Raw genomic sequence first — 27,415 nt, 5'->3', positions numbered from 1 at the left:
TGCGGAGGGTGGTTGTGTCCTTCTTTGGCACCATGACGGGATTGGCCACCCACTCAGATTCCTTAAGCTCCCGAATAAATCCCGCCTTGCGGAGTGATGGCGTGTAACTCACACGTTCGTTGGGAACCCCAAGAGGAAGGTATGATGCGCACAGCAGCAAGTTTTCCCTCAGAAAGAAACCAAGGTTTATCGAACCAGGAGGAGCCAAGAAGCACGTTGAAGGTAGATGGCGGCGGGATGTAGTGCGGCGCAACACCAGAGATTCCGGCGCCAACGTGGAACCTGCACAACACAACCAAAGTACTTTGCCACAACAAAACAGTGAGGTTGTTAATCTCACCGGCTTGCTGTAACAAAGGATTAACCGTATTGTGTGGAAGATGATTGTTTGCAGAGAAAACAGTAAAAACAAGTATTGCAGCAGATTTGTTTTTCAGTATAAAAGAATCGACCGGGGTCCACAGTTCACTAGAGGTGTCTCTCCCATAAGATAAAAGCATGTTGGGTGAACAAATTACAGTCGGGCAATTGACAAATAGAGAGGGCATAACAATGCACATACATGTCATGATAAGTACGAGTGAGATTTAATTGGGCATTACGACAAAGTACATAGACCGCCATCCAACTGCATCTATGCCTAAAAAGTCCACCTTCAGGTTATCATCCGAACCCCTTCCAAGTATTAAGTTGCAAAGCAACAGACAATTGCATTAAGTATGGTGCGTAATGTAATCAACAACTACATCCTTAGACATAGCATCAATGTTTTATCCCTAGTGGCAACAGCACATCACAACCTTAGAACTTTCTGTCACTGTCCCAGGTATCAATGAAGGCATGAACCCACAATCGAGCATAAATACTCCCTCTTGGAGTTAAGAGCAAAAACTTGGCCAGAGCCTCTACTAATAACGGAGAGCATGCAAGATCATAAACAACACATAGGTAATAACTTGATAATTAACATAACATGGTATTCTCTATCCATCGGATCCCGACAAACACAACATATAGTATTACGGATAGATGATCTTGATCATGTTAGGCAGCTCACAAGATCCAACAATGAAGCACAATGAGGAGAAGACAACCATCTAGCTACTGCTATGGACCCATAGTCCAGGGGTGAACTACTCACTCATCACTCCGGAGGCGACCATGGCGGTGAAGAGTCCTCCGGGAGATGAATCCCCTCTCCGGCGAGGTGCCGGAGGAGATCTCCGGAATCCCCGAGATGGGATTGGCAGCGGCGGCGTCTCGATGAAGGTTTTCCGTATCGTGGTTCTTCGTTCTGGGGTTTTCGCGACGGAGGCTTTAAGTAGGCGGAAGGGCAACGTGGGGGCCACACGAGGGCCCCACACCACAGGTCGGCGCGGCCAGGGCCTGGGCCGCGCTGCCCTATGGTGGCGGCCCCTCGTGGCCCCACTTCGACTCCTCTTCGGTCTTCTGGAAGCTTCGTGGCAAAATAGGACCCTGGGCGTTGATTTCGTCCAATTCCGAGAATATTTCGTTACTAGGATTTCTGAAACCAAAAACAGCAGAAAACAGACAAGCTGGCTCTTCGGCATCTTGTTAATAGGTTAGTTCCGAGAAAATGCACGAATATGACATAAAGTGTGCATAAAACATGTAGGTATCATCAATAATATGGCATGGAACATAAGAAATTATCGATACGTCGGAGACGTATCAGCATCCCTAAGCTTAGTTTCGCTCGTCCCGAGCAGAGTAAAACGATAACAAAGATAATTTATGAAGTGACATGCCATCATAACCTTGATCATACTATTTGTAAACATATGTAATGAATGCAGCGATCAAAAAAATGGTAATGACATGAGTAAACAAGTGAATCATAAAGCAAAGACTTTTCATGAATAGTACTTCAAGACAAGCATCAATAAGTCTTGCATAAGAGTTAACTCATAAAGCAATAAATCAAAGTAAAGGTATTGAAGCAACACAAAGGAAGATCAAGTTTCAGCGGTTGCTTTCAACTTATAACATGTATATCCCATGGATAATTGTCAACATAGAGTAATATAACAAGTGCAATATGCAAGTATGTAGGAATCAATGCACAGTTCACACAAGTGTTTGCTTCTTGAGGTGGAGAGAGATAGGTGAGCTGACTCAACATAAAAGTAAAAAGAATGGTCCTTCAAAGAGGAAAGCATCGATTGCTATATTTGTGCTAGAGCTTTTATTTTGAAAACATGAAACAATTTTGTCAACGGTAGTAATAAAGCATATGAGTTATGAAAATTATATCTTACAAGTTGCAAGCCTCATGCATAGTATACTAATAGTGCCCGCACCTTGTCCTAATTAGCTTGGACTACCGGATCATTGCAATGCACATGTTTTAACCAAGTGTCACAATGGGGTACCTCCATGCCGCCTGTACAAAGGTCTAAGGAGAAAGCTCGCATTTTGGATTTCTCGCTTTTGATTATTCTCAACTTAGACATCCATACCGGGACAACATGGACAACATATAATGGACTCCTCTTTAATGCATAAGCATGTGGCAACAATTATTATTCTCATATGAGATTGAGGATATATGTCCAAAACTGAAACTTCCACCATGAATCATGGCTTTAGTTAGCGGCCCAATGTTCTTCTCTAACAATATGCATGCTCCAACCATTAAGGTGGTAGATCTCTCTTACTTCAGACAAGACGGACATGCATAGCAACTCACATGATATTCAACAAAGGGTAGTTGATGGCGTCCCCAGAAACATGGTTATCGCACAACAAGCAAATTAATAAGAGATAAACTGCATAAGTACATATTCAATACCACAATAGTTTTTAAGCTATTTGTCCCATGAGCTATATATTGCAAAGGTGAATGATGGAATTTTAAAGGTAGCACTCAAGCAATTTACTTTGGAATGGCGGATAAATACCATGTAGTAGGTAGGTATGGTGGACACAAATGGCATAGTGGTTGGCTCAAGGATTTTGGATGCATGAGAAGTATTCCCTCTCGATACAAGGTTTAGGCTAGCAAGGTTATTTGAAACAAACACAAGGATGAACAGTGCAGCAAAACTCACATAAAAGACATATTGTAAACATTATAAGACTCTACACCGTCTTCCTTGTTGTTCAAAACTCAATACTAGATGTTATCTAGACTCTAGAGAAACCAAATATGCAAACCAAATTAGCAAGCTCTAAGTGTTTCTTCATTAATGGGTGCAAAGTATATGATGCAAGAGCTTAAACATGAGCACAACAATTTCCAAGTATCAAATTATCCAAGACATTTTAGAGTTACTACATGTAGTATTTTTCAATTCCAACCATATAAAAATTTAACGAAGAAGAAACTTCGCCATGAATACTATGAGTAGAGCCTAAGGACATACTTGTCCATATGATACAGCGGAGCGTGTCTCTCTCCCACAAAGTGAATGCTAGGATCCATTTTATTCAAACAAAACAAAAACAAAAACAAACCGACGCTCCAAGTAAAGTGCATAAGATGTGATGGAATAAAAATATAGTTTCAGGGGAGGAACCTGATAATGTTGTCGATGAAGAAGGGGATGCCTTGGGCATCCCCAAGCTTAGAAGCTTGAGTCTTCTTAGAATATGCAGGGGTGAACCACGGGGCATCCCCAAGCTTAGAGCTTTCACTCTTCTTGATCATATTGTATCATACTCCTCTCTTGATCCTTGAAAACTTCCTCCACACCAAACTCGAAACAACTCATTAGAGGGTTAGTGCACAATAAAAATTAACATTTTCAGAGGTGACACAATCATTCTTAACACTTCTGGACATTGCATAAAGCTACTGGACATTAATGGATCAAAGAAATTCATCCAACATAGCAAAAGAGGCAATGCGAAATAAAAGGCAGAATCTGTCAAAACAGAACAGTCCGTAAAGATGGATTTTATTAGGGCACCAGACTTGCTCAAATGAAAATGCTCAAATTGAATGAAAGTTGCGTACATATCTGAGGATCACTCACGTAAATTGGCTTAATGTTCTGAGTTACCTATAGAGAATTAGACCCAGATTCGTGACAGCAAAGAAATCTGTTTCACGCGCAGTAATCCAAATCTAGTATTTACTTTACTATCAAAGACTTTACTTGGCACAACAAAACATAAAACTAAGATAAGGAGAGGTTGTTACAGTAGTAAAAAACTTCCAAGACTCAAATATAAAACAAAGATACTGTAGTAAAAAACATGGGTTGTCTCCCATAAGCGCTTTTCTTTAACGCCTTTCAGCTAGGCGCAGAAAGTGTATCTCAAGTGTTATCAAGAGATGAAGCATTGACATTACCTTGGGCTTTACCCTTACCTTTCTTGTCCTTACTCTTTGGCTTAGGGAATATATGGCTACCCCCGGGTGTAGAGGTGAATTTTAGGGTGCCTTCTCTCACGTCTATGATTGCTCCCAATAATTTCAGCAGGGATCTTCCGAGTGTGATTTGTCCTGTTCCTGCGCATTCAATGACAAGGTAATCAATGGATATTGTTATCCCAAGAATGGTTGTATGCACACCCGCAGCTATCCCTTTAGGAATTATAACAGAGTTATCAATAAGAGTTATTCCTTCTCCCCTTCAGTGAATTCCCAAAGTTTCAAAGATTTATGAATACCCTTAGGCATTAGGCAAAATTCAGTCATAATATCACAATTAGCACGAAGAGTTTGGTCCTCTATGACAATTTTAATAGTAGGATTCCACAATGAAGGTTCAGAGTTCACTAAAACTTGATCAAGACGGTTACGAATATATCCATAATTTTCATTTAAGCGAGATGCACTTGTCTCAAGAGTGTTTAATCTATTATGAATGCTAATAAGGGCTGAATCAAAGTTATTAGATGAATCATGTGATGCAACCAACTTCTTTATGGCATTAAAAGCTTGATCCCCATTACAATGAAGGAAATCTCCTCCCACTAGAGCATCCAAGGCATATCTATAGCGAATCATAAGACCAAAATAAAAATTACTAAGGAGCAAACTTAGAGTCATTTGAGGTTCGGTTTTACGATAAGAAGTAAAAATCCTGGACCAAGCATCTTTAAAACTTTCCTCATCCCCTTGTTTAAAAGTAAAAACTAATTCCTCAGGTGAAGAAGTAACAGGTACAGAGCTAGACATGATAACAAAAGTAAACTAAATGCAAGTAACTAATTTTTTTTGTGTTTTTGATGTAGCAAACAAGATAGTAAATAAAGTAAAACTAGCAACTAATTTTTTTGTTTTTTGATATAATGCAGCAAACAAAGTAGTAAATAAAATAAAGCAAGACAAAAACAAAGTAAAGAGATTGGGAAGTGGAGACTCCCCTTGCAGCGTGTCTTGATCTCCCCGGCAACGGCGCCAGAAAAAGAGCTTGATGGCGTGTAACTCACACGTTTGTTGGGAACCCCAAGAGGAAGGTATGATGCGCACATCAGCAAGTTTTCCTCGGAAAGAAACCAAGGTTTATCGAACCAGGAGGAGCCAAGAAGCACGTTGAAGGTTGATGGCGGCGGGATGTAGTGCGGCGCAACACCGGAGATTCCGGCGCCAACGTGGAACCTGCACAACACAACCAAAGTACTTTGCCCCAACGAAACGAGTGAGGTTGTCAATCTCACCGGCTTGCTGTAACAAAGGATTAACCGTATTGTGTGGAAGATGATTGTTTGCAGAGAAAACAGTAAAAACAAGTATTGCAGCAGATTTGTATTTCAGTATAAAAGAATCGACCGGGGTCCATAGTTCACTAGAGGTGTCTCTCCCATAAGATAAAAGCATGTTGGGTGAACAAATTACAGTCGGGCAATTGACAAATAGAGAGGGCATAACAATGCACATACATGTCATGATAAGTACAGTGAGATTTAATTGGACATTACGACAAAGTACATAGACCGCCATCCAACCGCATCTATGCCTAAAAAGTCCACCTTCAGAGTTATCATCCGAACCCCTTCCAGTATTAAGTTGCAAAGCAACGGACAATTGCATTAAGTATGGTGCGTAATGTAATCAACAACTACATCCTTAGACATAGCATCAATGTTTTATCCCTAGTGGCAACAACACATCACAACCTTAGAACTTTCGTCACTTGTCCCGGGTATCAATGAAGGCATGAACCCACTATCGAGCATAAATACTCCCTCTTGGAGTTAAGAGCAAAAACTTGGCCGAGCCTCTACTAATAACGGAGAGCATGCAAGATCATAAAAAACACATAGGTAATAACTTGATAATTAACATAACATGGTATTCTCTATCCATCGGATCCCGACAAACACAACATATAGTATTACGAGATAGATGATCTTGATCATGTTAGGCAGCTCACAAGATCCAACAATGAAGCACAATGAGGAGAAGACAACCATCTAGCTACTGCTATGGACCCATAGTCCAGGGGTGAACTACTCACTCATCACTCCGGAGGCGACCATGGCGGTGAAGAGTCCTCCGGGAGATGAATCCCCTCTCCGGCAGGGTGCCGGAGGAGATCTCCAGAATCCCCCGAGATGGGATTGGCGGCGGCGGCGTCTCAGTAAGGTTTTCCGTATCATGGTTCTTCGTTCTGGGGTTTTCGCGACGGAGGCTTTAAGTAGGCGGAAGGGCAACGTGGGGGGCCACACGAGGGCCCCACACCACAGGTCGGCGCGGCCAAGGCCTAGGCCACGCCGCCCTATGGTGGCGGCCCCTCGTGGCCCCACTTCGACTCCTCTTCGGTCTTCTGGAAGCTTCGTGGCAAAATAGGACCCTGGGCGTTGATTTCGTCCAATTCCGAGAATATTTCGTTACTAGGATTTACGAAACCAAAAACAGCGGAAAACGGCAACTAGCTCTTCGGCATCTTGTTAATAGGTTAGTTCCAGAAAATGCACGAATATGACATAAAGTGTGCATAAAACATGTAGGTATCATCAATAGTATGGCATGGAACATAAGAAATTATCGATACGTCGGAGACGTATCACGGAGCCGATTAACTTCTTCACCAATTGCTCTTCTCTTCGGTTCAGAGAATCTCCGGTTTGGCAGTCGGGTCAATATTTAGGGCGTGCTCAGCGAGTTCCCTGGGGATACCTGGCATGTCGGATGGTTCCCATGCAAATATCTCCCAGCGCTCACGGAGGAACTCGATGAGCGCGCTTTCCTATGCGTCAGTAAGGTCAGCCGAAGTATTGACCGTCTTCTTCGGATCAGTGGGATGCACCTGCAGCTTCTTGGTTTCCTTTGCAGCATCAAACTCATCGGATCTTACGTTTCGATTATCGGCTGGTGGTTGCGTGTGGTCTGTGACGGTATCGATCGCGTTGAGTTCTTCTCTGGCTCCAAACTTCGAGGCGATCTTCTGGAATTCCCTGTCGCAGTTGTCTGATCGAGAGAAGCTACCGTGAACGGTTATTGGGGTCCCGTTGTTGCCTCGCATCTTCAGTTTCAGGTATGCATAATGAGGCACGGCCATGAATTTAGCAAACGCGGGTCTGCCGAGGATGGCATGGTACTGAGATTCCCAGTCGACTACCTCGAACTCGATCTTTTCTCTCCTGAAATTACTGGGCGTGCCGAAGACTACGTCCAATGACGTTTTGCCTAGCGAGTAAGCGGGTCGGGTCGGTATAATGCCGTGGAACCCTGTGTCAGATTCTTTTAGCATGTCGACTGTTAAACCCATTGCTCTCATTGTGCTGGCGAATAGCAGGTTCAAGCCGCTTCCTCCGTCCATGAATACTTTGCCCATACTGTACCCTCCAATCTGTGCTTCGAGGACAAGGGCCGCGTGACCGGGCCTTGGAACAGCTTTCGGGTGATCTGCCCTGCTGAAGGTGATGCTTTGTTCTGACCAGTCGATGAAATCCGGTGTATCGACCATGGCGACTTCCGCATATTTTACTTCTCGGGAGAACTTCTTGACTTCTCTCTTCGAAAAGCTGGTTTTATGGATCATGCTTATTTGTCCACGTAGCGCTGGGAATACTTCGGCTGGTTCATGATCGTATTTCTCCATAGGCTCGTATGGTTCTGGTACATATGGTTCTGTCAAGTGGTCGTAGGATCTTGCCTTCTCTTCCATCATGCGAACTCTTGACATAGCTTCGGCTCTAAGGTCATCACGAAGCGTCGAATCTCTAGGAAGTGTCGGCGGTTCCTTAACAAATGACTCGGACTTCTCCCGACCATCCTTTGGATCAAAGTATAAGTGGAGGTAACATGGCGCCTCGAGTTGTTCGAAGCCGAAAGATACGGAGAACGGGTGCGGCCCACGATTGCCGATGTGTCGTAGCATCTTTGCTCGATCTGCCGAGGATGAACTGCTGTTCTGCCTTCCTCCTCACGATGTGAGCTTCTTCGTCTCTTCCTTTGTCCAGCCGTGGCGTCGAGATTCCCTTGGTCGCTCCTTTGTATGCTCCTGGGTGAAATTTTTAGAGTTATCGCTGAATGGGCACCCTCCGGAGGTGCGGCCTTTGAGTCGGACGCGCCGGCCTTAGGGAGGCGAAGGAAACCTCCGGAGTCGATGACGAAGTGAACGCCGCTGAAAACAGCCTCTGAGTCCTGAGATGATGCCATAGGGTTTGGGTGAGGTACTTCGCGGCGCGGCACGAACTTGAAGGACCCGCAGCGGATCGGATCTGTTGACTCTGCTGGTGTCGGTGATTCGAGTAAGAACGCCGCGGACGTGACTGGTACTGCCGATGACTTGCCTTGTGCCGACAGGCTTCCCACAGACGGTGCCAATTGTCGAGGGTACTCCTCGCCAATGCCCTCCGATAGGGGCTTAGGGTTGATGGAATCCTGCAAGCTGACACGAGACATCGGTTCGCAGACAAGCGGGGAGAGCGATTTACCCAGGTTCGGGGCCCTCGATGAGGTAAAACCCTTACGTCCTGCTTGTCTGTTCTTGATTATGATGATAATGGGTTACAATGGGGTGCCGAATAGTTCGGCTGAGATCTCGTCGAGATGGCTATTGCTATGGTGACCTAGCTCTAAGCTTCTTCTGGCTAAGATTGCTAAGATTGATTCTCTCCCCCGGCAGCCCCTCTCCTGGCCTTTATATAGGAGGCCAGGTCTCAAGAGGTCTCACCGAGTACGACTAGGTTTACAGTAATTTTAGATCTGATATTTCCTTGTTCGATCGCTTCCTTGCCTTGCTCGTCAAGGAACCTTCTAGTGCGCCATCCTAGTGGCCCATCTCGCCTTCATGTGTCTTCATGGGCCTCCAATTAGTCAATACAGGATAGGGTAATGTGGGTTACCCGAAGGGTAGTGCCCACGTCAGCCGTGCCGGATTCTTCCGAGCCGGCCAGCTCCGCTCCAGCAAAGGATGCTCCCGAGGCTCCTGCGCCAACAAGGAGCACACCAACTCCTCCTCCGGCAACCTCTACTGGGAAGCCGGTCTCTGCGAAGCCCACGCCACCAGAGGGCGACAAGCTCACCGCCCAGCAACTTGCTGCGGTGGTGACCGCAGCCACATCTCCTTCCTCCGGCTCGCAGAAGCTAGTTCTGCATACCGGCCGCGCCGCTGTGGTTGCCTCTGAGACGGCCTCCGCCCAGGTAGGCCGGATCACAGAGTTCCAACGCCAAGGAGCTGACCTGGGCCACTTGCTCGATTACGCTGAAAGGTGGAATCGGGCGGATCTGACGCCGGCGACGCGGGGCCTTGGCAAGGATAAGCTTCCGGTGGTCGACCCCTCCGGCCCTCGCAGCACCGGACAGCATTTTGGCCGGCTGCGGCGCGCGGCCAAGGAGTTTGACAACGCTTGGCATGACGCCAGCTCCAACGTGACGGTAAGCCGCACCACCTCAAACTCTTTTACATCTTTGCCGGTTTTCTCTTTAGACTCTGATTATATATACCCTCCCAGTCCCCGAGTTTCGGGTTGAGAACGTAGTTCTTAGCGCGAAACTTAGTTAGAAACTCAAAAAACCGGCATAGCCAGTCCCCGAGTTTCGGGTTGAGAGCGCAGCACTTAACGCGAAGCTTTTCTTTCCATGCCGACATCTTTTTTACCGAAAGCTTCTTTAACTTGAACAGAGCACGCTGGACACCCGGAAGCAGCTCTTTGAGGAGCTGCTGTGGGGTTACCGGGAGCTATCTGAGGCCCACAGCAAATGCCAAGGTTAGCTTCTGCACATCCGGCTTCTTTCTACCGGCAGCTTTTTCCTTTTAGTACTGATAAACTCTTTGCACTCCAGCTGTTCCGCAAGCCTCCATCGAGGCCCTCAAGGCTCAGCTCGCCACGCTTCAAGGTACCATTTCTTTCCGGTTGGCTTGCCTTTCTACATCCTACCGGTTGTCTTTTTGTTAACGTTCCTCTTCCGGATTCTAGCTGAGAAGGAGCAGCTCGCCATCGCGCACCGCAAGGTGAAAGAGCAGGCTATGCAGGCTGGGCTCCGGCACGCGCGGGAGCTTGAGGAGGCCAAGGCCGCAGCAGAGGCCAAACTGAACGAATCTCTGGAGGAGTACACGAACTCCACCGCGGTGCTGCGGGCTGAGCTGGAGGAGCAGACCAAGGCTCGGGAGGAGCAGAGCAAGGCGCGGGAGATGGCTGAAAACCAGGTTGCTGCCCTCATGATGGAGCAAAAGGACTATGACCGGCTGGTCATACAAACCGACACGCTGCTCCTCAGTAAGCCTTTCTTCTTTCCCTTTACTGCTTATAAACTTATGTCATCCGGTAGTGTGTCCTTATCCTCTTTCTTTTCTTGTAGGGCTCTTTCCGGACTCCCAGGTGTACGCCTGCCAGAAGGTGGAGGAGCGCAGGGCAGAGCTGTCTTTCCGCGACCGGGAGCTTCCCTGGGATGCATATGACCACCTGGTCGCGCTCTCCGCCCGGGTTCAGCATATGCGCTCCGTGGACCGGCACCTGGTTGATCTGCCAGATCATGCCAAGGAAATCTGCAAGGTGCTGTGGCCTGAGGACGTTGTGCCGGAGCGCGTAACGCTTCTCTCTGACCATCTCAAGGACGCCTGCCGGAGGATCCGGGAATGGAGATGCTCTGCGGCTCGTGCCGGAGCAGATGCGGCACTGCGCATCGCCTGCTCCTGGTATGAAGATCTGGATTTGGATGCCTTTCATGCCCTTCGTGGCGAAGCACCCACAGATATGGATCCGATCTTGACCGCCAAGCGCCAAGATCGTGCCTACCGGATCGCGGAGTTCGCCCCCTTCCGCACCTTCATCCCTCCCCCTCCCGAAGTCAAAGATGCGCTCTCTGACGACGAGGAAGACACCGAGGAGGAGGAAAAAGAAGAAGCCGGAGAAGGTGATGCTCCTCCGGAAGAAGGCGCTGCTCCCACGGAAGCCCCTGAGGCCGGTGCTCAGCTCCCCGTTGCCTGAATCTTCTGTTTGTTTTTACCAGACCTGTTGCCTCAAAAACTTAAGTTCGTTAAATTTCACCCCGGTATGCCGGGGTTCATGGTGTAAGATAAAACTCATCATTTCTTTTGCTTGTGCTACAATCATGCTTATGCCGGAATACTATACCGGTAAATTATCAAATTAAGTTCGTATGCTACTTTAGCACTTTGCTCATGGTTTGCTTTTCATCCTGCACTGTGAAGATTCCGGAATTGTTTCGGCATCCAATCCGATGCACACTTGGTTCTTTTGCTTTGCCTCTGCCTACCTCTCTGGGTTTTTTTTGGCGTATGAGTCACAAAGTTCTTTTGCCAAGCAAACACTTTCTTGAACTTAGAAATAATTTGAAATTTTCACAAAAATCTGGTACAACCGGGGTTAGTTACATTTTTCTAGATTGATTGTTCCCATTCATCCTCTTCGTGTTTCACGTGCTTAGTTCCTACCGGTTTATCTTGCTTGCCATGAAGCCGGTCTGCGGACAACAGCATAGTCGAAGACTCTGGTAGGTTTAGCACGTTACTAAACCGAAAAGAAAAAATGTTCACCAAGCAACCGGTAAACTGAAAAAATAGACACATTACATGCAATTTTCGGTAAAGGACTAAAGGCAGTCCCCGAGATTCATTCGAGGTGCCGGCATCTTTATTCATAGCATTAAGGTACAAAAAGGAAGTTCTTACATCACAACTTCAGGAATAGAAAGGACGCAGTAGTGCTACGTTCCATGGGCGCTTGGTTTCCTCTCCGGACCTGTCTGCCTTGCCTTTCTTCGATTCCTGTGCATCGATTAGGTAGTAGGCATCATTGTGCAGAGCCTTGCTCACAATGAAAGGTCCTTCCCACGGAGGTGAGAGCTTGTGGCGTCCCTTAGTGCGCTGCACTAGGCATAACACCAGATCTCCCTCCCGGAAAACCCTCGGGTTAACCTTCCGGCTATGATAGCGTCTGAGGTTCTGCTGGTATATGGCTGTTCTTGCCAAAGCCAGCTCTCTTGCTTCTTCTAGCAAGTCCACATCATTTTCTCGGGCCTCTTTTACCTCCTCTTCGGTATAGAGTTGAACCCTTGGTGAATCGTGAATGATATCGGTTGGAATTACGGCTTCCGCCCCATAAACCATGAAGAACGGAGTGTATCCGTTAGACCGGTTTGGTGTTGTCCGGATGCTCCACAATACGGATGGTAGCTCATCCAGCCAACATCCTGGTGACTTTTCAAGCGGTTCGATCAGCCTTGGCTTGATACCGGAAAGCACCAGAGCATTTGTCCTTTCAACCTGGCCATTGCCTTGCGATTGTGCTACGGAGCACAAATCCAACCGGATATTGTTATCCTCACAAAACCTTTTGAACTCACCTTGAGCAAAGTTTGTGCCATTGTCAGTGATGATGCTATGCGGGTATCCATACCGCAAGATCACATCTTTTAAGAATTTCACAGCCGTATGCCCATCACACTTTGCGATAGGCTTCACTTCCAACCATTTGGTGAACTTATCCACCATCACCAGTACATGTGTCATATTGCCCCTTGCGGTTTTAAATGGACCAACCATATCAAGGCACCAAACAGCAAATGGCCAAGTCAATGGTATAGTTTTGAGACCAGACGCTGGGGTATGATTTTGCTTGGCGTATACCGCTGGCAGCCGTTGCACTTTCGTACCAAGTCCTCAGCATTTTCCAAAGCTGTGGGCCAATAGAACCCATGCCGGAAGACTTTTGCCACCAGAGCCCTTGATGAAGCATGGTTCCCACATTCTCCTTGGTGAACCTCTACCAGCATTTCTTTTCCCTCTTCCGGCTCCACGCATCTCTGGAGTTCACGGTAACACTTCTTTTGTATACCTCACCATTTATGATAGTGTAGGCCTTGGACCTTCTCTGGATCCTTCTCGATTCGTTTTCGTTAACCGGCAAGATGCCGTTGATCAGGAATTCCTGAATAGGTTCAACCCAAGTTGGTGCTTCCCGAACTAGGAATACCGGTACGTCTACCTCCATACTGTCCACCAGCATAGCTTCTTCCGGTTTCGACACTGCAGTCCCCGGGTTTACCGGAACAGCCCCCGGGTTTCCTTCGTCAATGTCCATTGGCACAACGTGTGACTCCGGTACAAAAATTGACTCTGATTTCGGACTCGGTTTGATCGATGGAGTCCTTAGGTGAGCCAAAGCCACTTCGGGAGGAATTTCCTGCCGGGAGGAACCTAGCTTAGAGAGAGTATCCACGGCTTCGTTTTCCGCGCGCGGCACATGGTGAAACTCACAACCTTCGAAGAAGCCGGCAATCTTTTGCACGTGAAACCGGTATGAGGCCATGTTGGCATCTTTTGCGTCCCAATCTCCGGAACACTGCTGCACCACAAGATCTGAATCTCCATAGCAAATGATCCGGTGCACACCGATTTCTTTTGCGACTTTGAGCCCATGGATCAGAGCCTCGTGCTCAGCAACATTGTTTGATGCTCTGAAGTGCACTTGTAAAACATACCGGAGATGATCTCCCTTAGGTGAAGTAAGCACCACACCGGCACCCAGACCCTCCTTGAGTTTGGATCCATCAAAGTGCATCTTCCAGTACTCTACCTTGTGTTCTAGCGGTTTGTATTGCATTTCCGCCCAATCAACCAAGAAATCAGCTAAAGCTTGTGATTTTATGGCATCTCTCCTTTCGTACGCCGGTACGTATGGTGATAGCTGAATCGCCCACTTGGCAATCCTGCCGATAGCATCCTTGTTGCTCATAATATCGGAAATTGGTGCTTCACTCACCACTTTCATCGGGTGTTCTTCAAAGTAGTGCTTGAGCTTTGTGGCGGCCATGAACACGCCATAGGTCATTTTCTGGAAGTGAGGGTAGTTTTGTTTTGAGAGGGAGAGCACCTCGCTCAGGTAGTATACCGGTCTCTGCACGGTTTTTCCTTCCTCTTATCTTTCGACCACAACTACCACACTCACAACCCGGTTCGTTGCTGCTATGTACAACATCATGGGCTCCCTTTCTAGAGGCGAAGCCAATATCGGCGCAGTGGCCAGCATCGTTTTCAGCTCTTTGAATGCTGCATCTGCCTGAGGGGTCCAGACGAAGGTGTCGGATTTTTTCATCAAAGCATAGAGAGGCAGAGCCTTTTCTCCCAACCTGCTTATGAACCGGCTTAGCGATGCTAAGCTTCCGGTGAACTTCAGCACGTCCTTGAGATCGTGCGGTATAGTCATTCTTTCGATGGCCCGGATTTTTACCGGATTAACATCAATTCCCCGGCTTGATACGAGGAAGCCAAGCAACTTGCCGGCTGGAACACCGAAGGTGCATTTTGCCGGATTGAGTTTCATCCGGAACCTTCTTAGGTTGTCAAATGTTTCCCTTACATCATCGATCAAGGTTTTCTTGACTTTAGTTTTTATCACGATATCGTCCATATAGACTTGCACATTCTTACCGATCTGATCAAACAAACACTTTTGCATACAGCGCTGGTACGTTGCACCAGCGTTGCGCAAACCGAAAGGCATTGTGACATAGCAATAAGCCCCGTGCGGGGTAATGAACGCAGTTTTTATTTGATCTTCCTTTTTCAGGTGAATTTGGTGGAAACCGGAATAGGCATCCAGGAACGACAACAGTTCACATCCAGCAGTAGAATCAATCACTTGATCGATCCGGGGTAAGGGGAATGGGTCTTTCGGGCAAGCCTTGTTCAGGTTGGTGTAGTCGATGCACATGCGCCACACCTTTGGAGCTTTTGCTTCAAGGTTCTCCTCTTTTTTCTTCTCGACCAGCACCGGATTGGCTAGCCACTCGGTATGCAGTACCTCCACGATGAAACCGGCAACCAACGGCTTTGTTACTTCTTCTCCAATGATTTTCCTCCCTGTCTTCAGCGAACCGGCGTAAAGGTTGTCGCACCGGCTTCGCATCCTTCCGGACGTTTAGAGAGTGCTCAGCCAACTCCCTCGGAACACCTACCAAGTCATCAGTAGACCAAGCAAAGATATTCCGATTCTCACGGAGGAAGTTGACCACCGCGCTTTCCTATGCCTCACTGAGGCCGGCACCGATACGAACGGTACGGTCAGGGTAAGCCGGGTCTAATACAATGTCCTTTGTCTCTTTAGTTGGCTTGAAAGCCGGTGTGCCCAAATTGCCACTCATTGCCGCTAAGCTCAGCTGCGAGGACTGAGCCAGCGCAACCGCAGTTTGCATCCTTCTTTTTTCATCTGCTATTACCAGCGATTCGGCCAGATTTGATCCGGCGGAGGCAGTTTCCAGTGAGACCTTGTAGTTTCCCACCACAGTTAAGGGTCCACGAGGTGCCGGCATCTTCATCTTAAGATACGCCGTATGAGTTGAGGCCATAAATGACGCCAACGCCGGTCTCCCCAACAGTGCATGATAAGGACTGTCTAGATCCACCACCTCAAACAGAACATTTTCCACCCGTCAATTATCACGTCCTCCGAATGAAACATCCACCCGGACTTTTCCCATGGGTGAGCAGGACAGTCCCGGAACAATTCATGGAAGGTTGTGTGAGTTGGTTGTAGCATGTTTTCTGTGATTCCCAGCGTATGCATGGTGTGCCGGTACATGATATTTATGCTGCTCCCATTGTCTATCAACACCTTGCTGAATTTGACTCGAGTGGTTGGCCCATGCATGATTGGGTCTACAAAGAGAGCATAGCCACCCGGATTTGGCATTATCTTGGGGTGATCCTTGAACGACCAAGAAATTTCCTGATCTGACCACAGCATGTATTTTGGTACCGCCGGCATTACCGCGTTCACCTCCATGGAACGGCGATGTAGGCTTTGCCTGTCTGTTGGATCAGTAACGAACACAACACAGCATACGTCCGGATCCTGGTAAACGTTCCGGCCCAAAGGTGCCGGTGGAGGTGGTTGGCCATTGCCTTCTCCCACCTGATGGACTTGTTGGTACTGCTGCCGGTTTGGCTGAGGTTGTACCGGTAGAGCATTTGCTCCGGTAAGCGGTGGTGGTGGTGGTGGTAGTGGGTGTTGGTGCAATATATCTTGCGATAGTGGTAGTATTGTGGTACAGCCTTGTGCTTGCGCATCTTTTACTGCGCCCTTCAGCATCAAGTACTTAGTCCAAGAGCAATCCTTCGTCAAATGGTTAGACGGATTAGCCGGATTCGGTGTGTGCCACCGGCAAGGTTGGTCCATAGCTGCTTCCATGGTGTACTTCGCATGTTCTTGCTAGTTCTTTTTCTGGCCCCAGGGTTTCTTTTTGACCCATTGTTTCTTAGGACCCGCCCATGGCTGCGATCCGGTTTTCTGCCTCTGGGCGCCACTGGCGCCAGAGTTATCTTGTACAGCAGCAACTTGCTGCGGACCGTACCTCCGATCCAGGAATTCTTCCCTTCTTCTGTTGTGCCGGTTATCCCGGTACTGCTCTTGGCGCTGCTGAGGCTGGTTTGTTTGTTCCGGCTCAGCTTGTACCGCCGGTTGCATTGGATCTCCCAACGCATAGCTATCCGCCACACGTATCATTTCCGACAAAGTTGACGGCATGTTCCTCTGGAGCTTCTGCCACAGGGGTGAACCTCTTCTGCACCCGTTGCAAAACCAAGTTATGGCTTGCGCTTCGATTACTCCTTCACAGGAGTTCCTTGTGGAGTTCCACCGGGTCAGGTAATCCCGGTCTGTTTCATTCGAACGTTGTGTGCATAGAGCAAGCTGTTGCGGCCTGTTTGGCCTCCGGTAGGTACTGCTGAAGTTGCTCACAAAAGCTTCCTCAAAGTCCAACCAGCCGTTTATGCTTCCTGCCGGCAGGTTGTTTAGCCAAATACGTGCCGGCCCCACCAGGAAAGATGGTAAAATTCTCACGGCCCAACGCCGGTTTCCTCCACCAGCGACGGTTCCTCCACCACCGGCAACGTAAACTGCGGTCACGTAATCCGCAAGCCAGTCTTCCGGTTTAGTGCTACCATCGTATGTTTTCGTGTCACGGGGCAATGTGAAATTGCGAACCGGTGGTTCCTATTTCATGATCCGCGGGCCAAAACACTTGGGACCCGGAGGACCTTCTGCCTCAACCATCTCAGACAAATACATCCTATCCAGCCTATGCCTCGCATCCCGGTCTGGCAGGCATCTTTCTCCTAACCTTTCCCCCAAAGGGTTCCGGTAGGCCCCGACTCTTTTGGTTGCTGAATCAGCCTCATCATATCTTTCCGGTACCGCGACCCTTGCCTGCAGGTACCTTGGTGGAGGCATTTCCTCCTCTGCATAAGCAGCTCTTGGTACGCGATAATTTTGCCCGGTTTCTCCTCTACCGGCATACTCATCTCTGGCATAGCCGTATCCGGCGTAGCCACGATCTGCCCCTTGGCTTTTTCTACCGGCCTCATGTCGCCCGGCTTGTTGTTTTCCGGCAAGAACCGGATCGTACACAGTCATCTGCTGCGCATTCACCTCTTTTTCTTTTCTCTTGTCCGGATGGGGGGACGATGCCTGTCCATGGGACTTGCTTCCGGCATTGTTTGTTGAACGCGCGGATTTTGAAGCCGCAGCCTTGTTCAATTTGGCCAGCTGCTCAGCATTTTGCTGCTCAATGGTATCAAGCAACTCCCTGACACGCTCTTGCTGTTTTGCCAAAGCATCCCCGGAAAGCGACTCACACAGCTCTACTGCAGCCTTAGCAGCTTTTATGGTTTTATCCGGACTGCTATACTTAGGTTTCTCTACCATGCTCAATGATGCAGAAGTGCTCTTTCCGGTAAGAATCTCCTTACGCAGGTCCTGATCTAGGTTGCGAGCTCTAAGCCGGTTTTCCGGTATCCTTGCAGCCTGAGCGCTAACAGAAGCAAAGCCATGGGCAGCGTTATACTCACGTAGGGTTAGGTTCAGCTCGCGCTGCACCCAGACGATGTCGGCGCCGTTCGCGAGCAGCTTCTGGTTGCGCCTCCAGCTCCACCTGAGCCACTGCCGGGTCGATGTTCTGCGCGATGGGCGTAGCGAGGACACTCATCATGGCCGCTTGGAGTGGAGTCTCTGGTGGTGGTGCGGAAGCTCCTGCACCCTCCTGGTCGCGCTCGGTTGGCGGCTTGGCCGTGCGCGCGGACTTCGTCCGGCCAGCGCCTTCCGCCGCAGCTCCCTTGCCGGCGTCGCCCGCGCCAACGACCAGCACCTCGACGCTGCCGGCGGCGCGGTCGCTGCGAAATGCATATCTTGGCGGGTTCGGAGCCACCAGCACTGACGAGAGGCACTGGCGCTCGGGGACGGTGCCGTAGTAGACGAGGATGCTCCCGAACTCGATGACGCGTCCGTTCTTGGGGAACTTACCTCCATTGGAGAAGCATCCCGTGTTATCGTTGATGAAGCGCATGTCGCGGATGCGGTTGACGAGCGCGGTGACGACACGCTCGCCGCCGACGGTGAGGAGGCCCGCCCGAATATGAACTCCAGCAAGCGCCGCTGCTGGCCCCACGGTGGGCGCCAACTATCGTCGTGGTGAACAGACAGATGCCATGGGATGGCTTAAGTTGGGGCCGAATGGACGCTAGAGGATTCGGGGGAGGGTTTTTGGTATAGATGGAGAGGTATCCGGATGGATTCCTCAAGAACTTGGCCTTGGCCGAAGGTAGAAGATGATGAACTCAAGAGCAAAAACAGCACTAGATCTCTCTATTTCCTGATCATATGAGCTTACAGGTTTTCGTGTACAGCACAACACACTGAACGTCAGTTACCCGCGCAAGGGTGTGCCCCCTCTCCTTATATAGGGGAGAGGGTGGCTTACAGGGGAAGAAACCCTAATGGGATCTTTAACCGGACAAACCACTTTACAAAGCTACTTTAGATAACGATGATGCCGGTATGCCTTTAATCAGAAGCTGTGACATCCTCCGGCACCTTTTACGTCATTCTTTGCCTTTAGCGTCATGGCTTCGATTAAAGCTGAAGTGCTTCGCTCATATTTGTCTTCTAGCTCCGAAGAGCATCTTTGACCAGTCTTACCGACGTGCTACAGTGTAGCCTGTTCCGGTAGTTCCGGTATGTTCTTAGCTAGTTCCGGTATCCCCCTCCTGGGGTACCGGTATGATTCTCTGAATCAACCTTCGCTATCCGGAACAACCTTTAAACCGGTACTTTGATGGCCTAAACCATCCGGTTTGGCATGCCTTTGGCATACCGGGGGTCATCCCCCCAACATGCAACGTCCACCGGAAGGCGGGTGGCGCTTGCTGGTGCTGGCTGGGCTTCTTAGTCGTGAGGACGGCCAGGAGTCAGCTAAAGTCTTGTCGCGGCGTAGCTGGTTACGTCGGCTTTCGTGGCGTCCCCACTGTTCTGCTTCTGCGTGCCTGATCTGGCTCGGATGGTTCTTGGACTTTCCGAGCTGCGTCCGCGCGAGGCGGCTGGGTGGTTTCCGGAGGAAACCCTTGGCTGGTTGTTTACCAGCCACACCGGCAACGACGACGATGTTCGTCGCCGTTCTCCTTGTTGAAGGGCTGGTGAGGGAACTCTCCCACTCTCTTCCCCTGCATCCCGGGTGAAAACCTAGGCTTTGGCCGAGCGACGACGGCGCTCCTGCGTCATGCTCCTCCTTGGAGGCGCCGCTTTGGGATTAGGGGACAGAGCGGTCGACGGGGTGGTGTCTACGATGGCTATGCGGTTCGGGATGGCGAAGACGGAGTCTGCAGGCGTGCTTCAAAGGTCAAGTTTTTTTGGTGCCCAACCTCTTCTTTGTGTTGCGTTTGCTGGTGGGACGACACCCTCGAGCCTGGGTGGGGAGGGAAGGGCCCTCCTTCGGCAGCAACACGGCGTGGTGGTCATTGGGTCGGTGCTTCACCCCTCTGACCCTGGGATTCCTCCACTCCATTGGCTGCCTGCGTCTCCTTCCGTATGCGGCTTTTCTTCGTGGTTTGGCAAGATGGTTCTTTCGTGGCGTTGCCGGATGGAGTTTGGCTCCGTTTGCCTATCTGCAGCTTTCTTCACCACAGTGGTTGGGCATGGGGCGCAGGTTAATTCCTGCCCATCGACCATATCTGCATTGGGTTTGCAGGGGCAACCCAGGATCTGCTGCTGCTGTTCGGCCCTGCGTGTGGCTCCTGGAGTTTGTAGTTCCACTATGCTTTGTCTTTCTTTTATCCTTGCTCAAGTTTGAGTTGCATGCACCATTGTATCTTAGTCAGTTGAGGGCTTTATTAATTTAAAGTCGGGCTCTCGAAGCCTTTTATCTAAAAATGAGTTGAATTGTAAAATATTGTAGGTTTACTAGTTTGCGGAAGCATCTTGAAATAAAGCGAGATGCTTCCAATTATCCCTGAAAGAAAAAAATTGGTTTTGAACTCGGTAACTTGGAGCTCAACGGTATGTTGTTGTGTCCTTTTGCATTGCGTAGTCCGGGTGTCAGGATGCCACACCGTGCGTGTCTGCTGCCGCCCCGTCTGGGACCGAAGGGGAACTAGACCGAAGGCTACACAATGGCAACGCCTTATCCTCTCACGGTTGCTGGCTTGCTGCTTGCCGAGTATACCAATGCATTTCCTGCTTACGGTCGTTGTTGCATCGAGCGCACACCGCCACACCAGCTGTGTACGGGATGCCTGTTCCCAGCATTGGCTGAGATCAACAACTAACACGGGCCCCGCAATACCTAATTGCAAAATGAGTATTTGTTTCACTGAAATCATGTTCTAGCTTTGTTGTTACAGATGTGCACATCAAGGTCTGCTGTTTCTCACAAGGCTTACTTGAATACATCTTGCCAAACTGGGCCAGGGCAATGCTTTTGGCTTGAGAAACTTTGAAAAATCTGCAGGCACATGTGTTCCATGATAGAACCTTATTTGCTGAAGAAGGCCCCTTACATTTCCACCCATTTATTATCAGGATTGCAACACATATGGTTGTATTTGTACTCTTATGATCTTACAGGACCATCATCCCTATTTTACTCTCGATATATTTTATACAGTTCTGAAGGTTTTTCTATGCTATGTAATTTCATGTTCAACTTTGCAGAGTGATGGACATTAAGGACTGAACATCGATGGTTCTTTTCAAACTGCAAACCGAACTTTCCTAGGTAAACATGTACTTTTCCTAATCCCGCATTCATGCATCCCGTGTCAAATAACATAAATATTGCTTTCTGTTGAGTACTCGGAGTAGAACCTACTCCCTCCAGTCGTAAATAATCGACACGCAGTTGTGAGAACATCTAGCAATGCTCACTTGTAGCCTCGCGTCAATTAAATGCGACCCGAGATAGTATCTGTTTTCATGTGATGTACTCTCTTCATCTAACGGTTTGCTGCCACCGATGAGTTACTCCTCTAACAAACTGGAGCAGTGACATTTCTTTGATTTCATATTCTATATTGTTTGAGTTTGTGCAGCTATTTGCCTATTTACTAGTTTTGTCACACCCTCAGCCCTTCGCTGAATCTGGATGCTGCTATCCCACAAGTTATGTGATAAGAATTCACTTGCGAAGACGACTTAGGTAAGTAGCTAGGATTGATGGAATTGTTCCCTGAAGCTACGTTCTGAGTATTCGGCTAGTATATTCATCTGGGTGTTGCGTGCAACCTGATTCCGTCTTTTGAGGATGGAGTAGCTGTTATCTTCTAAACTGGAGATCCCACTTCTCTGTTTTCATGTTCCTGCATGTAACTTTGTCAGTCTTTCTCAAATCCTGGTGTTTAAAATTAAATCGAACCATCTATTTGGTTCAGGCCTTCAGTACTAATCAGGTTTGCTTCAAATGATATAAATCAAACCTTTTGTACATAGCCATATTATTTCGTTTCATCTTGTCAACACTTACTCAAGCATATGTAACCACCGATCTATAGGCCTGCTCATCATGTAGGATGCCAAAACATACGTTGTTTCGAACACTAGATCCCCCCCCCCCTGAATCCTATGTGAATGAACTGCTTTCTGTACGAACCTTTGAAAATGGATTGATAAAAAAAGAAGCATGTACATCACAGTTACAGCTCTGTACTCTGTTGGTATACACACTGTTGTAATATTTCACTCTAGGACTAAGTCTCTCCTCTTCTTTGGGTTCGATGGCTCCGCGCCACCTGTTCCTTTCCTCATCATCGCCACGAACTCTGAATAATCTATCCTCCCGTCCTGCATGAGCCAGTCAGGAAAATTTCAGGTTATTTCAATGCATTTACCATCCATTGTAATTGTTATGTGTTACTCTATGCATCTGAGTTACTGTATGCACTGAATCTACAGAGCCATTCTTCCTTACATTGTCGGCATCGGCTTCAGAGATGACTTCTTTGAACTCCTCAGCGTCATACAGCTTTTGCTCCTGCAAGGCTTGCTCCAGCTCCTCTTTCGTAATGTACCTGCAAGATATATATAAATTAAACATGCGTGCGACATAGCCTCTGGAAATCCCGAATTCAGATGCCTGACATGTACTGGTTATCCATTTCCGGTGCTGAACTTACCCACTGTTGTCCTTGTCAAAGTACTGGAATGCAGTGTAGAGGTGCTCCTCCCTGTCCATTCTGTTCATGTGCACCGTTGCGGTGACGAACTCCTCGTAGTCGATCAACCCATTGCCATCGGCATCGGCCTGGAAATCAAGCGAGGGATTTTTTTAATTCATGTCGATTGTAGAATATGTTGGTTGTGTTATCTGAATTAAGACTCACAGCTTTCATCAGTTGCTGAATTTCATTGTCTGAGAGCTTGGTGCCCTGCTTGGCAAGCCCGTTCTTGAGCTCTTCGAGCGTGATCGTGCCGCTGTTGTCCTTGTCAATGTTCTTGAACATCTCCTTGAGCCCCTTGATCTCTTCCTCTGACAGGCACCCGGCTATGACCTGCAGCAAGTCCAGAATAAAGTTATCAGACTTAATTCCTGTTGTTCAATTTCAGTAGTGCAACAGCTGGATCTGAGGAAACATATGTGAATATGCCCACCCTCAGCGCAGCTTTCTTGAACTGGTTCATGGCCACGAATTGCTTCATCCTGTCGAGAACGACGTTGTCGAGGGGTGTATCGGGCGCTTCTCCGTCTTCCTTGATCCATGGGTGATCTGAAGCCCAAATAAGTTTCAGGTCATGGATCGTTTTGCTCATGTACAAGGTTTCACACGAATTAAGCAAGCATTTGACAGGAGAAAGCATATTCGGAGAGCTTACTGAGGACTTGGATGGCCGTGAGCCTCTCCTTGGGATTGATATGGAGCATCTTCCTGACGAGATCCTTGGCCCCGTCGGAGATGTTGGGCCAGGGATCGCTGACGAAGTCGATCTCGCCCCGGAGGATGGCGGTGAAGATGGCGTTCTCGTTCTCCGCCCAGAAGGGAGGGACGCCGGAGAGGAAGATGTAGAGCATGACGCCCATGCTCCACACGTCAGCCTCGTGGCCGTACTTGCGCTTGAGCACCTCCGGCGCGATGTAGTAGGCGCTGCCGACGATGTCCTTGAACACGTCGCCTTCCTTGAAGAAGACGGAGAGGCCGAAGTCGGTGGCCTTGATCGGCGACGACTCGTCCCTGTTGAGCATGAGGAAGTTCTCCGGCTTGAGGTCCCGGTGCATCACCCCCATGGAGTGGAACGTCTGCACGGTGCCGACGACGGAGCGGAGCAGCGACGCCGCGGCGCGCTCCGTGTAGTGGCCCTTGGCGATGATCCGGTCGAAGAGCTCCCCGCCGGCGCAGAGCTCCATGACGAGGTGCACGTTGTGCTTGTCCTCGTAGGCGCCGCGGAGGTCCACGATGTTGGGCTGGCCGGAGAGGTGGTGCATGATCTCCACCTCGCGACGGACGTCCTCCACGTCCTCCTTCCCCGACAGCTTCCGCTTCGCGATCGTCTTGCACGCCAGCTTCTCCCCCGTCCCCGTGTTGGTGCACAGGTAGGTGACGCCGAACTGGCCGCGCCCGAGCTCCTCGCCGATGGTGTACGTTGCGCGCACGTCCTCCATGGGCCGCCCCAGCACCTCGCCCACGGGGACCGACGGCGCCTTGGCACTGGCGTTGGCATCGGCAGCCGCATTGGTGCCGGCAGGAGTGGCCGCCGGGGCGTCGTTGGTTGACGCGTTGTCCCCGCGCGGCGACTTTGGTGGCGCCGGTGGGCCAGCCTCCTCCGCCGCGTCGGCAGCGGCAGCCTGCCCGGCTCCGGTTGTGCAGCATTGGCCCATGGCTGCGGGGAATGCGCGCTGGCCGCTCCGAGGGAGGAGAGGCAGGCACAGACATGCAGGGAGAGCACGCACGCACGTACACACATGCACGGAGCAAAGTTTGGAGATGGGTTTCGTTATCTTCGCCACACAAAAAATGGTTTTGAGCTTGGAAGGTTGAGAGCGAATGACGGGAGGAGTGGCACTTACTTATTTCAATCAGTCACATTGAGACCATTAAGGATCTATTGCATTCAGTTTTGCTGGCACTGGATGAGTAATATTGCGTCTCATATTCGGAATAAATATTCAAAAAATGTACTACCTCCATACCGGTTTAGAGGGGTATTACACATTTCGAGGAGAAAGTTTGTCTATAAATTTGGTCAATAAAATATAAGATATATGCCACAAAAATCATACCATTGAATTCATATTCAAAAGAAGTTTCCAATACTATAATTTTTTTGTGATATATATCTTATATTTTACTGACTAAATTAATCGTCAAAGTTTTCTCTTGAAATGCATAATAGCTCTATAAATCGGTATGGAGTACTGTATGACTAAGTGTTCCTCCGACCTAGGATTTTGTACCATGCATGTCTAGCATTCTCTCTCTCCTACCACATTTTACTCGAAATTGTGTGAGCATGCAGTGTATCTAAAAACAACTTCTCTCTCCTTACACCCGTCCATATATTTAAATATAATTCTAAATCTTGCAACTTTCATAGATTTTGAATTGGAAGTACAATTGAACCATTTGAATATATGAGGAGAGCTTCAAAACAAGACCCGTATTAAAAGAATATGAGCAAAGAAAATAGTATAGTGTGCCAAAAATTAGTTGTTTTCCATAATTAAAATGGAGTCAATTAATTTGTATCGGAGGGAGTATTGCATATTGTGTCAATGAGCTTCAACAATTTCGTATGTATATATGTTTGTACTTGACGGTAGATTTTATGTAGTTTCACCGTGATTCGCCAAGGTCAATTGTAAACATTTTGTTTCACTGAGTTTCAAACTTCATTCATCAAAGTTAGAAAAGAATTGGCAATGGCGATAAGTCATAAAGCATGAAAAACAAGACAAAAACATCAAAATTTCAGATTCTAACACATAATGGTCGCATTAATATCATAGAGACGACAAATCACAGGCCCACTATTTTGTATATAGTTTTATTGTGCGTCATCATCTTTGAATGGGGTTCAGCACACACCAAACTTTTATTAGACGAGTTGAATAAATTTATCAGATAGGGATTTTTTAAATATTTTATCTACTCTAATGTTGTTTCATTTGGTTTCAAAATGTAGGATGGCGTTTCATTGTGTTCCAGAATTCAGATTTCACATTTTTCTCAAAATAAAACGTATCTTATTCTTGTTTGAAATTAAACTACCATCGAAAGAAATAAAGGATCTGATACTTATTCCGATAAATATGGCCTTTCCAAATCTAAGAATGAAATTACTAATGAGAGAGAGAGGAGTGCTAATCATGGCGTGTGAGCAATATAAGGTGTGTAGTACACCAACACACAATAGGAGTGCTGATGGTGTGGTGAGCAATGTCGTTGCATGCTAGAAGATCATTTCTCGTTTTCCTCTCACAGAATATAGATTGTCGCGTTTTTTTAAAGTGCAAACTCCCTTTTTAAGATTTTCTTCCCATTCGTTCACTTATCTACAGTCATTTTTTCTAGCGCATATAGGATGAAAAAAGAAAACCGTTAAAAGTTATGCCAATCTTTGTGCATACAGAGGATGAAACAATTGTAACTACAGTAGAAATGTAGGCTCAGTCTGAGTTACCATTATAAAATAAAAATCACTTCGTGAAAGATAACTACAAAATTCTGCTACTCTGTATATATGTTATCAGGTTCATTATGCAAAATAAGTAAAACTTGGTAATTTATTAAAAAAATCCAGAAAATAAAACATAAAACTCTATTCTAACAGACACAAGCTAAGGAAAAAAAAAGCAAATAATCATATGATTTCCTAAAAATATGCAACAGATCATGGCGGTAAAACTAGAACATGAGTTTGGAATAGTAAAACCTAAAATTACTTGAAATAAGAGAGGGATGAGAAGGCATCACCAAGCTTATGGTTTTGTCCCCTACTCCTTTTTTTTATCATGTCATGTTTCATCTCAAGCTAGGAAATATTTTCATCTCAATGATACTTTAGTGGCTACAAAATGGTTAGTTCTCCATACAATGATATAGAAGTTTCAACCAAACTAAGATGCAACCTCAATTATTATTAGGAAATCGATAATTTATTCAAAAAGCAACTATGTACAAAGTAACACTCTTTTTTTTTAATGGGAGAAGTTTTAATCATATGGACTTTGCAATGGTTCAATTGGCATGAATAACACATGTTGAAGATCCACCCCAACTTCTCCATTGCTCTTCCTTCTCATTTACTTTCCCAACTTTTATTTTTATTCAAATTTCTAAACTAATTATTGGAAAATGGTAGATAAACTAGTTTAATGTAAGATCACTCACGCGAGAATTTTACTATTCGCTAAATTCATTTCCTGCCCGACCAACATGTTCTTGTTTGGTGGCTATGGCTATGCAGAATTATCTTGTTTTAATGGTAAGAATCCTACTCATTTGCAGGTCATCTACCAGTGTACTCATACTTCCGTCTGTGTTCATATCTTCCTTGCACAGGGAACAAAGGGCTAAGGTATGTATATGGTCGGACTGGAAGGCGATATCTTTATCCCTGATGGATGACACCATAGTCGACGGATCAAGCCTCCATCACCATAAGCGTTGCTATGAGTTCTCCACCTACTTGTATTCTGATTTTTTTATATTTTCTTTTGCGGCTCTATGCATCTTAGCTATGCACATAATAGGTTTGAGCTCGTTTAAATTAT

The 27,415-nt window shown here is 47.5% G+C and overlaps 1 protein-coding gene across 1 annotated transcript; it reads right to left on the bottom strand.

The window, feature by feature from the left end:
* Window positions 1–22,386: 22,386 nt before the first annotated feature.
* On the bottom strand, window positions 22,387–24,520 carry LOC124652439 (calcium-dependent protein kinase 25-like). The gene is made up of 6 exons (XM_047191453.1): window positions 23,521–24,520; window positions 23,299–23,414; window positions 23,031–23,198; window positions 22,824–22,951; window positions 22,619–22,718; window positions 22,387–22,491 (listed from the first exon to the last, which is right to left on the bottom strand). Exons 1-6 carry the CDS (start codon window positions 24,518–24,520, stop codon window positions 22,387–22,389), a joined length of 1,617 nt encoding a protein of 538 aa, XP_047047409.1.
* Window positions 24,521–27,415: the final 2,895 nt, after the last annotated feature.

This window comes from Lolium rigidum, chromosome 5 (assembly GCF_022539505.1).
Source record: "Lolium rigidum isolate FL_2022 chromosome 5, APGP_CSIRO_Lrig_0.1, whole genome shotgun sequence".
Lineage (NCBI taxonomy): Eukaryota > Viridiplantae > Streptophyta > Magnoliopsida > Poales > Poaceae > Lolium > Lolium rigidum.
This window is presented reverse-complemented; position numbering and strand designations above follow the sequence as displayed.